The sequence below is a fragment of the Vanellus vanellus genome (genome assembly GCF_965231255.1).
Source record: "Vanellus vanellus genome assembly, chromosome: 11".
Lineage (NCBI taxonomy): Eukaryota > Metazoa > Chordata > Aves > Charadriiformes > Charadriidae > Vanellus > Vanellus vanellus.
This window is the reverse complement of record NC_138916.1, coordinates 14,087,047-14,099,228: the sequence shown is the minus strand read 5'-3', so window position 1 is coordinate 14,099,228 and position 12,182 is coordinate 14,087,047. Positions and strand designations below refer to the sequence as shown.

General features: G+C 42.5%; 1 protein-coding gene across 1 annotated transcript in view; it reads left to right on the top strand.

The window, feature by feature from the left end:
• Nucleotides 1-8,681, top strand: part of HOMER2 (homer scaffold protein 2) — a 58,493-nt gene extending 49,812 nt beyond the window's left edge. The window contains exons 5-9 of the mRNA XM_082489035.1: nt 38-177; nt 1,570-1,726; nt 3,994-4,104; nt 6,954-7,034; nt 8,401-8,681. Coding sequence (XP_082345161.1) covers nt 38-177; nt 1,570-1,726; nt 3,994-4,104; nt 6,954-7,034; nt 8,401-8,589 — 678 coding nt within the window. The 3' untranslated portion in view covers nt 8,590-8,681. The remainder of the gene's footprint in view (nt 1-37; nt 178-1,569; nt 1,727-3,993; nt 4,105-6,953; nt 7,035-8,400) is intronic.
• Nucleotides 8,682-12,182: the final 3,501 nt, after the last annotated feature.

The window sequence follows — 12,182 nt, the reverse complement described above, 5'->3', positions numbered from 1 at the left end:
GGGGATGCCCAGTGTTCATTTGTGTGTTGTGCTGCAGGAATCTGGACGTGAAACACCATCATCCACTCGAGCATCTAGTGTGAATGGGACAGATGACGAGAAAGCATCACACGGTGGTCCTGCTGAGGCACATCTCAAGTCTGAGAATGATAAATTAAAAATTGCTCTAGCCCAGAGGTGAAGTTCCTTTAATATCTAAATTGCATTGGAATAGTATGCTGTAATTATCTGATGGCTAATGTTATTAACAGAAATTATTCAAATGTAATTACACTAATTTAAAATGATGCAGCAGAATGGATGAATGAGCAGATTTTAGCAAGTACATCCCGGTATCCAGTTGGGCAATATTTAACATTTAGTTTTTACCTGATCTAATAAGAACTTTTTCACTCTGCTGATGCTGATTCTTACATCCACTTTCGTTTGTGAAGTTTTAGAGCTACAGAAATAACATTAAAGCCATGGGGGACCAATTGCTACTGATAACATGTGATGCCGATCTCTTCTTCCTCTTTGAGGTTGCTACATTTACTTTGATGAAAATAGATATGGATATTTAAAGTTATAAAAAGGAATGAACTCAATCATAGAAAGTTGAAGTGAGAAATATCATTTCACCGGACTGCTTAGAAGTCTTAGGAGGATGTTTCTAAAGCTGTGGATAACGCCCCTTGAAGTCACATTTTTTGCTATTTGCTTTGATAAATTATTTGAAAATGCCGAGAAGAGTAATTTGCAGCCGTAGTGAAAATACAGGTGTCGGAATATGCAAAGTTACAACATTAAAATAGAATCATTCTCTACTGGGATCTTGCCTTGTCTGCCTCTTGCATGTGAATATATTGGTGAATGGAAAGAAAATCTAACAGGATCAAGCTACTCGTAAAAAGCTATTTAAAAAGTAAGGCAGCAGCACCATAAGCAGAGTTACCCAGTGAGCAATTCTAATGTTGCATATATTATATTTGCAGTACATCATCTCTCTTTATTGACATTTCAATAGCGTAACCTATTTCAAATCATAACATTTGCTCGTTCCTCCTGCTGAAGACACCTCCACAGGCAAGTAGCAACTAGCATGTGGGGACCTTCAAAGCCTTCCTTCCATTCACTATCTCATCTCGTGCTCTGCGCTGCAGCTTGAAGCTTTGGGGAATGAGTAGTTTAATTCTTCAGCATTATGTAACACTTTTATATTTAATGCAGAGCATTAAAAAAAAAAAATCAAATAGAAGTAGTGTCAACCCCCTGACATCTTCTGTTCTGAATTATCATACCATCTGCAAATGTGTAGAGTCGCTTCGTTGCACGGGTACCAGGTCCCCAGGCTGTGCTCAGCAAGGCACAGTTGCCCCGCTCTGGCGGTGAGCACGGACTGTGTACAGCCCTGGAGAAAAACCCTGTTTGCAAACACTGGAGGTTACGTACATCTGAGTATGCTTGATCTTATAACAACAGACTATTGGCAAACATGCACCATGGGTGGATGAGTTTGTAGATAGGTAAAGAGTAATGATCCGCAGGATTATAAGGTGAAGCTTCCTAATGGCACCCTGGTTTTCTTAGTTCATCCAACGTGAAGAAGTGGGAGACGGAGCTGCAGACGCTGCGGGAGAGCAATGCCAGGCTGACCACGGCACTGCAGGAGTCCGCAGCCAGCATCGAGCACTGGAAGAAGCAATTCTCAGCCTGCAAGGAGGAAAATGACCAACTCAGGACCAAGGTAGCAGAGCGTACCCACAGGAGAGCCATCTCTTCCAGTTAGCCACTCCTGCCATTGATCTTTCTCTTGGATTTCTGATGCTTTATCTTCGTGTGTGTTAGGAGATGGATTTTGTCTTTGAAAGGGAGGTGGACAGGGGGTGTTGAGGCAGCTGCTTCCCTCCACACGCAGCGGGCAGGGAAGTTCCAAGGGCTGGGGATCAGCAGGAGGACCGGTGCTACCACATCACGTGAAGCTCCCTGCCTCTTGATTTGGGAGGCTTGGTGTTGGCTGGGGCTGCTGCTGGGGTGATAAAACAGAAAGGTTTTAAACGTGGGAGTACTATTTCATGCCCCTTTCAAAGCTCGTGTTAAACTGCCGGATGATGAATGAGCAGAAAGCAAGGATATGGCCTGGTTACCCATGGGAAACCAGGCTGGAAACCACTTCGAAGCAAATCTTCATGGCGGGCAGGGGAATGAGGATGGGAATTATGTCTTTGGCGCTGTGGGCTGTGAGCTGGGTCCTCCAATGCTAACGCTGGGCACATCTTGTCCAGAAACCTGCCAAGAGGCATCACCCAAAGCCTTTTCCCCTCTGTTACTGAGAACAACGTGTAAGACTGAGGGTGAGGAGCAGCTACAGTAGAGAACAAGTTTCGGTTTAGTCATTGGTATTGTCCCTCAAATAATCCCATGCTATCTGTCATGAGCTGGTAGCAGCCTCACGCAGTGCTGGCACCAACCCGGGCACAGGGGAGCCTGGTTTCCATCAGCACCACTCACGGGCATAATTTCAGGCTATTCGCCTTAAATGAATTTGAAAGAGCTGGACCCTTTCCGAGCTCACTTAGATGGATCATTGGGACGTTTAGTGTAGAGATCAGATTGTATCAGTCTGGTGAGGATTTTTGGGGGGTTTAGCGTTTGCTTTCAAAGAGGGGATGGAATTATATATCTTTTTTTTATGTCAGTATGCTGCAAATAGTATTTCAGCGTTGGAGGTGGCCTGGGTTGCCTGTTGGCACTGAAAATCCACGTGGAGCAACCTTTTTCCCAGGCAGATACTCTCTATCTATTTGCATGTATTTTAGGTGTGGGCAGTGATAATTCAGAGATCAAACCAGAGCTGTATTAACTGATGTTACATTCACAAATTAATTTTTACATGATTTGGGTTCCTATGGCCAGGCTCTTTGGGATAGGGGAGAATTGAGATCCTGGAACAGTATGTTATAAGAATATGGCATAATTTGCTATTTTATGCCTACGACTAGCTACTAATTTGTAGCTTTTTACTTTTCTGTACTGTTGCAGAGAAAAGTTGTTCTCATTAACTGATGAAACATCCCACATCTCAGTAGCTGTAGCCTAGATATGAAGAGATTATCAAAACACTGCCTTACTACAGCTGCACAGTCATCGTACTGGTGACTAGCCAGGCTGTGCAGCAACACTGTCTGTAGAATGCGCTGACTTTTCCTGTGCAGAGAGATTTTTCTGAGCTTTTCCCCCAAGTAGGTTTCTTGTCGGTGTTCACGCTGCGCCGCTGCAGCACCCTAGGAAGTTCCTTCTCCTTTATTAATTGGGTCAGAATTTTTTTGCATATTGCTCTACCTTCAAATGAGGGAAGTTATAATCCCAAAGCAACGTGAAGCTGAGAATTAAAGTACATCTTTTAATGAGCTGGCCCGCCAGCCTGTGGGAAGTGCATCTCCTGGGAGCTAAGTCCAGAGCTGGCAGGAGGAGGTGTGCAGAGAGCAAAGCACCTCCCTGGGCGAGCGAACAAAGCGGCGTACGTTACTCTGAACTGGTTCTCCCCCCAAAGTTTTGATGTTGTGTCCCTTGTACTCTAGCTAGAATAATAAGCAACCCTTGAGGGGGCAAAGCTGGGAGCGCTAGAGAGATTTCTTCTCCTTACTGCATTAAGAAAACCTATCCCTTATAGTCCTGTGTTGGTTTCATAGCAATGAAGTGTGGATTTTATCCACAGCCCCACTTATTTTAGCAGCACATTCTTGAGTAATTAGATGAGATACTGTGCAAGAGAGAATAAACACAGTCCTGGGGCTTCCTAATGGATCTGTAAATTGGCTCTTCTTAAGGAAAGAAGCAATAATTTTTTTACAGTGAATCAAGTGCTATGATCCAGAAACAGATCCATGACAAATTAAAATTGTCCGTGCTTCCCTCTGCTCAGTGGAGCAATGCCCCTTTACATCAGCTGTGGTCTGCCCCAGATTTTCAGAAATTTGAAAAAATTCACCTAATGTCTGACATTTCTTAAAGATTGAAGAACTGGAGGAACAATGCAATGAAATAAATAAAGAGAAGGAAAGAAATGCACAGCTGAGTAGACGTCTCCAGGAACTGGAAACAGAACTTCAGGACAAAGAACTGGTAAGTGCCCTGAATGCAGAAATGTCATGCTTTAGGGTTTGAGAGGGTCTGTCTGCCTCTCGCTTGGGATGTAGATTTATGGACTGGCTCACCTACAGCCAGAATGATTCAGGGTGGGACCCCTTTCTAGATATTCCGTGTACAACTCTAGCAATAGTTCAGTAGAGTTCCTCAGGTTTCAATTTCATGACGTTATGCATTGTGACAGCACACTTTAATTTGACAGTGGTTAACAAACATGATATTTCTAGGTATACCCTTTATTCCTAATAGAAGAGCTGGAGTGGTGAAACAAGTTGCCCAAAGCCAGACAGATGTATGCTGAGAACAGATTCGGTTGCCAGTCCCCATGTGCTGAATTCCTATAGACATCAGGAGTATCATTAAACAGGCATCATTTACAAAAATCGCTTGGCGTTTGTGTAACAATTCCTGTTTCTTGTTGCGGATGGCTTGTAGTCTTCAGCTTTGCCTTTTTACGATCTCCCTCTGATCTCGGGACTAATGCCAAGAGTGAGGAATTCGGATTCATTTAGAGTAACCCGGTTTGTCATTTTTGACATACAGGGTGTTCTTTTTTCTACGGAGAATGATATTGATGGCTTGGAGCCTCTGAACAGTGGGGAAAATAATGGGATCCTTGGTTTTTTCCTTCATTACAGTGACCAAATGCTCTGTGCTGGCTGAAGAGAAAAAGCTGTCAGCAGGTGCAGTAACGTTTGCCATGTGCCATTACAGCATCTCTGCTGGTGCTCTTAAAAGCAGTGCTGTTAAGGGGTTTTAAGATGGCACAAGGAAATAGTTTAGGGAGATGGATTTTGATGCACTGTTATAAATATGTTTTTCAGCCCCATATTTCAAAGGAAAATGTCATGCTTTCTTTCCAACCTTTCTGTGGTAATAGAATGTATAATAACTCTTATTCTCTGCTGGCGTTTTCCTCAAGATTCACATTTTTATGGTACCAAATGAACCAGAAAATTGATTGACTTGTGAATATTACACGCCTGTCTTCCATTTACACTGACAATATACTAAGTTGTTTTCAAACTGCATACTTACATTAGCAGGTTCTTCATTAGGTCTAAACCACCCATAAGTAACCTTTTCATGGTTTTCAATTCAAACCAGCGTGAAGCCTGCTCATGGACATTGCTGTGTAAGAGGAGCTGCTGATACCCTCTTCATGTAGGAAGCAAGGAGAGAGAAATGTAAAGGCATGGGAATCAAGACAAAGCTATCTAGTGAAATAGTTATATTTTTATATATATATATCATATGCCATATACCATATATATACACACATTGTATTATACTTTATATAGTAAGTATACAGCATAGCAGTGTATTTATATAGCAAGTATGTATGGTATAATATATTTATATTTTGAGATGTGAGCCCCCAGCATTATTTATGTATATACAGATATATATGCATGGGAGCTCTAGCTTGTATTTCAAAACAAAGGGTAAGTTATCCATTCTTTCCCCTCTATCAGCAGCTGGGACATTGCCCAGGTATAATTACTCTTACATTAGTTAAATTCTTTGGTGCAGTTTACAAAAAAATCTGTAGTATCATATGATTTGTCTTCTTACATTAATGTTAACTAATGCTGAAAAACTGGGAGGAAACAGTAAAAACAGTTAGAGTTGTTCTGGAATTACAGAATTTCTCAAAAAACCCCCAACTTATTGATGTATTGGTGCTTTTGGAAAACCTCTGGAGAAAGCAAAATGCTCTCTAGGATACACTGGATTCTTGTGACATTTGGGAGAGACTGGAAGTGCTCAATGTTGATGTACTTAAAGCAAGGGAGTGGGGAGGGCTTGAGGAAAAGCATTATTGGGGCCTTGAGGAAAAGCGTTATTGTCTGATTCTGTGGAAGAGCTTGAGTTTGGATTCTGGATTGTGCTGTAAGTTCACCTCTAGGGAAGAAATCCCCTTTTGTAGCCAGGAAATCTCCCTTTCAGATAGGGCCGGTTTTGCTGCCGTGTGTCAGTACAGCTCAGAGAGGATCTACCCCACTTTACTCTTGAGATGGTCACCTACAAGGGCAGGAGGACCTCACACTCTCTTTAAGTCGCAGAGTTTCTCTTAGACCTGCAAACATGCTTTTCAGATGCTCTGACAATCCATCTGTAAAATGTACAGGCTTTCTTTGAGCCTTTCCCTGCTACCCACGTTGGTGGTGTTCACTTGTGGTGTTAATGTCCTCAGCTCTCCCAATTCCCATCAGAGACATGGTCTTCTATCAAGTCACACTGCTCTTTTCGTGAACTCCTTTCAGCCAGTCCTCTCAATTTTGATGTGATGCCAGAATCAAATACAAATTTGGGGGGGGGGAGGGAGTGCCTTAGAGCTGTACAGTGGAGGAGAGCCCATGACGGCTGTGCTCTGTAATGATGCCTCTATATATTCAGCCCATAATGCCATTGGCCTTTTTTTGCTGCCATATATCATTGAAAATTCATGTCTAATTTGCTCTTTGCTACCATCTATAAATTGCTTGTAGCATTACAGCCCTTCAGATGTCTCTCTCTTATTGAATATATCTTTTGCATAGGTATGTGGTTTAGGTTAAGATTTCGTTAATATAATTAATGGCATTCATGCTAGAGATTGGATTACATTGTCTGTTTTAGAAATTCAAGTCAAAAATGTAGTGCAAAAATGTATTCTAGTAGAAAATTAGAATGAGTTTTGGAATACAGACATGCTATTTTGATTATTTTACATCCAAATACTGTGCAGAATACAATAAAATATGCAAAGTAATTTCATATTCTCAAATGTTCATTATGTTTTAAATTGAAGCTTGAATGCTTTTTTTTTTATGTTTTCAAAGGAACTGGAAGAGCTCCGAAAGCAGGGTGAAATTATACCACAGCTAATGTCAGAATGTGAATCTGTATCTCAACAATTACAGGTACAGTTTAGCAATGAAATTAATTTTAAAATAGTTGATACATTTACTTTCTTGTAGCTATATCCTTTTCTCTGTTCAGACTTCAGTGTTTGAAGGCAAAAGAGCTCCAGTTGGTAAAAACAAAAAATGCTAATTACATGCAAAATACACTGTGCCCTTCCCAGCACAGGAGTAATTAAATAGCTCCATTTCTTTGCCTTGCTGTTTGCAGGAATTGGTTTGCCTGGGCTTGTGTTGCATCTGTCTCCTGCAGATCCCGGGCTATCCTGTACCCCGTATTCCCACTGCTCTGGGCTTGTGGAGCCGCACCACAGACGTGTGTCGAGCAGCATTCCAAAACCTGCAGATAATTGCTGCAGTGGCACTAGGGAAAGCTTTTTGGAAAGGAGCAGATGAGCGTAGCTACACACCACCAGGGAAAAAAAGTTCACCTGAGGATGCGTTTACGTGCTGCGTCGTTCCTTCCCAGCAAAGCATGGCTGGCCGGGCTTGGCTTTGCACATGGGGCTCCTGCTGGCAGCTGGGCTCTGGGCTTTCCACTGCCATCACTTGTTAAAGTCAGGGCTTGTTTAAATGTAGGAAATTAATACATGACAGGAGAACAAATATAAGCCATCTCATCAATGGAATCAAATCCGATCCATTGAATAAGCCATCACTCTGATAATCTAAATGATCTAAAAACATTTGGAAGGCTGCTGAGGAGTGCACATGCTGAAAATGATTAAAATATGAGTTTTGTTTGAGTTTTGTTTGATTCCATATGGTAAAGTGTGTTGTCTATGGGTTTTGGTGGGAATAAGCATGTGCTTATATGCATGAAATGGAGAACAACAGAGAGGGGAGGATAGTAGAACAAACTGCAGCAAGGGGAGTGTTACATGGCTGCCCCCTTCCTTGCCTGGGTGCTCACACAAAGCGGAACTTTAAAAAAAGGACCAGTAAATCCAAAGGTGCTGAATAAAGCAATATTATTCCTCAGGCAGTATTTTCTAAGCTTGTTTTTCACCGTAGATAATTCTGTATGTAATTGGTGGCACAGTGTCTAATTCTGCAACTGTAGCAATGACAGAAATATATGCACAGTGCATGATTTAAATCCAGCTGAATTCTAAGATATCAACCCAGTGACAAAATCTGATGCAAAGTGTCTTTTCCAGTTAGTCTCTGTCATTTCCTGCATGGGCCTTCTTTCCTTTTAATTTGACTAGTACATGTCACGTGCTCTCAGAGGTGCTTGTGTTAATCAGTTTGCAAAGTTGAAGCAAACTTTTACAGCCCGGCTGCCATTTGTTGCTTTACCCTATTAAATGCTGTTCATCCTTCTTCTCTATGATTCACCTTATTTGTCTCTTTTGTCTTTAAGGCTGCTGAGGAAAAGAACAAAGATCTTGAAGAGAAAGTCAAAACGCTAAGGACAGAAGTTGAAGAGAGCAAACATAGGCAGACCAACCTTAAAACTGAATTAAAGAATTTTTTAGATGTACTAGACGGGAAGATAGATGAATTACATGATTTCCGACAAGGACTGTCTAAACTTGGGGTTGACAATTAGAAGGCAATAGATTTTTTTGTAATCTAGGGTCTAGATGTTTGATGTTTTGTTGATCCCAAACGTGTGTTTTACAAAATATAACTAGAATGTTCCACTTGTTTGCATTCTTTTTGTACATAGAGGCTGAAAATTTGCTGTGGGGGTTTTTTGGTTTTAGTTTTTTTTTGTTTATTTTCCAAACCAATCGTGCTGCTCACTGAATTCTGTTGAGATTAGAAACTTTCTCTATTGCTGCTCTGGCTTTGTGGGGTTGGGAACAGGTAGAGGGCTCTGTCTCAGGAATCTGGAACTAGATCTACCTTAAAATGAATATGCAGTTAGCTGTTGCAGGGAAATTTATATCTTTCTTAAGGGCTGTTGCAACCATAGAAACAGAAAACAAGTCTTTTTCTTGTCCGGACTATCAGCACTCCTAGCAACATCCACTTTTATTCCTTGGTGGAGCAGAGAGAAGATTAGTTGGAGCTCCTGCAGTTTGTAAAATGTGCCTGTGATGAGCTGCAGTCAAGTGAATCACTTCACACAGATACCGGTATCTGTAGGGACGATGTCAATCATGCCTGATTCACAGAAAAAAAAAAAAAAAAAACAGTGGATTTCAGATAACCTCCGATACAGGTTGTATGTGCTTGCCTGGACCCATACAGCACAAAGTTAACAATGTAGGAATGAATTTCAGCTCTTCAAGTCATGCATCTTACCTTCTTGCTTAGCAAAAGCACCTCTCTTCGGCCTTCAGTTTGGAACCTGTATAGTTCCATCGTTATGTGCATCTCTGAAAAATGCCCACCTGAGTCTTGGGACCAGATATTTATTTTGAAAAGCAATATGTTGCTGGTTTGTACGCAGGGCGCATGCACCTCTGTGCAACTTGATCGCTGTTGATTAACTTCTACAGTAGTGAGGAAGGAGATGTTGATCTGAAGAGCAGTACAAGGTTACTAGAAAGGGGGTTGCTCAGAAGCAAGTTTCTGCTGAGGAGATTGGAAGTGTCATGACCACATGAAATTAAAATCTTTTCCAATGACTTCTGCATTCTCATCTCATGTGTCTTTGACAATAGGGTGGGAATTAGTCACCAAGTTAGTCTGTCCAAAAAAAAACCCAACTCAAAAGGCAGAAGTGCTGTTGTATTCTCAAACTGATAGCTCTAAATATGTTTTGAGAAATGCCAGGTCATGTGGTGGGCTCCAACGAGAAGGGAGTTCACTTCATCACAGACAGGGATGTAAAAAGGGCCAGAGAGGAGAATTCAGCCCAAGTTTTGCTCTTGCCCTTAGGGCCGCCTTCAGCTCCTTTCTCTTCTTTCTCCATAACCTGGTTTGAGAGTCTGTTTACACGGGATCTGAATTAATTCAGGAAAGAACTTTTGTTTATGTGACATTATTATTTGCTTAATTCAGGTAAAAGCTTGGTTAAGCACCACGTTAGTGCATTCCAGCAGTCACTGATATAAAATGGCTGTGCTTTTTTTTTTTTTATTTAGGGGCTTTTTTCTTTTCTCGGCACGTCTCAATTATAAAAGTGACCTTTAAAAGAAAGGTGAGTTATAGATGAGACATGCATTTGATGCTTTTTGCATGTGGATATATAATCCCCATGCTGGAGATAATTTCTGTCTACAATTTTCTCTTGAATTTTCACTTCATCTGTTGCTGTTGCGTTACCTTCATTGCCTGTTTTTTAGACTGAACTTAAAGTAATTTTGCTTTTACTCCTTCTAAACAACGGATGTGAAGCGGGGACCTTTCATAACCATTATGACCATTTAAGTCTCTTTAAAAAAAATTGCTGTAGGCTGTCGATATTTAAAAATAAAAATAAAAATCAGGTACATAGCATGTAGGCGTGTGAAAATTAGGCTTTGCCAGTGTGGAAGATTCAACAGTTGCATAATGTGGGGTTAGATCAGACTTCTCAAAATTGAAAATGACGTCAGAAACTGTGTGGTTGTGCACAAGTAATCTCCATTTTTAGTCTTTTTATTTGATAGCAAGTCAGATAAACACCATCATTTAACAGGCAGGTTGTCCTGCTTCCCCACTCCTCCCATGCTGCTGAGTTCCCTGAACAGCAGCCGGTCCCTGCATCAGCTGGGAACCCGGGAACGACACAGCTCAGAGCTACGAGCACTCCGGGTAGTCAGGGTCCTCCTCGTCACAGTGTTTTATTGCTTTCTCACTGAGGACCCTGCTCCATCTTCTGTTTCCTTTTTGCTTTTGAGCAGTCTTAGGGCTTCCTTCTTGGTTTTAACATGATTCTGGGTAGAGGGATGCAAAAGACTCTGCGAACAAATTATTTTATTGGGGTTAATCCAGATCTTTTTTTCCACTTTAGTCAGGTCTGCCTTGGATCCAGTTCATTAGGAATGTATTAAACCACTCTTATATTGCAGGAAAAGTGTTTCTATGGGATTGCATTGAACTAACAGATGGAGTTTAATACTGGTGCATTAAACCAGTGCACATGGGCAGTTATTTCTGGGTGCTTCGTGCCCACCAGAGGAATGATGGGGGGTGTCCTCAGAGGAATGCCTGCTCTGGCTCTTCTAATCGTGCCCCAAATGTATCTTTTCCTTATCTGCTATAGCTCCGATGTTGAGTTGTTAGGGATGCCTGTGCACGGCTATATGCTATGGGAAACTCCATCCTTCAAGCGTCCAAGGTCTTGCTATAATTACCCCCTTTCTCTCTTTCTTCTTCCCAACAGCAGTGAGTTGAGAGCTTCTATGTATAATCACTTTAAAACCTCCCCTGCACTCCATCTCTTTTAAACTTTCCCTCTCACTGTATTTTTCTTCTTCAAAAGCCAAAAGTGCACCAGGAAGAGGCGGTACATGCTCACAGGAGTGTTTGGATGGCAGCGCAGCTTCTCTCTCCAGTCTCACCCCATCCCTGCCCCAGGACTGGAGCCCCATACGACCACCGAGCAGGAACCGTCGGTGTCACACAGTGCTCGGTAGTGGCCCAGCAATAACCCCTGCATGCCAAACCGAGAGCCCCGTGCTGCTCCTCAGGGCCTTGTCCTGGCGTCGAAACGGCTCCTCCTCCCGGCGGGAGCACCGCTTCCACCACTGAAATGCCTGCACCGTCCTGCGGATGCGTTTGTTCCCCCTTTTGTGCACACTGGGGATTCAGGAGCTGCACTCAGCTGGTGGCTGCCTGCTTAGGGTTGGCCCCAAGTGCTGCCATGGCCAAGAAATACTCATCCCTGTCCAAGAGAGGGTCTGCAGAACTTGTTTTTATTAGTTACTGAAATACAGTGCTGCACAAACCCTGGTTTCCCCATGCCATCGGCAATTAAGTGGGTTATCGCTCCATCTCCATCGTGGCTGAGTGGAGGTGTCTTTGTAGGAGGTTGTATCTCACCTTGGGCGATCATGGGTTCCCTTTCTGGGCACAGGTTTCTCCCTCTGAGTGGTTGATGGCAGGATCTATCCTACCTCAATTACATGGTCTTTCGTTAATAAAGGTCTTGTGCTTGGCACTTCTCGGGCCAGTAGCTGCTGGCCACACTGCCGCGGGTCCCACCACCCTGCCCTGGTGGCATCCACAAGCTGGTGGCTCTGGGAGCAAAAGTCTGTGCTGGCCTCT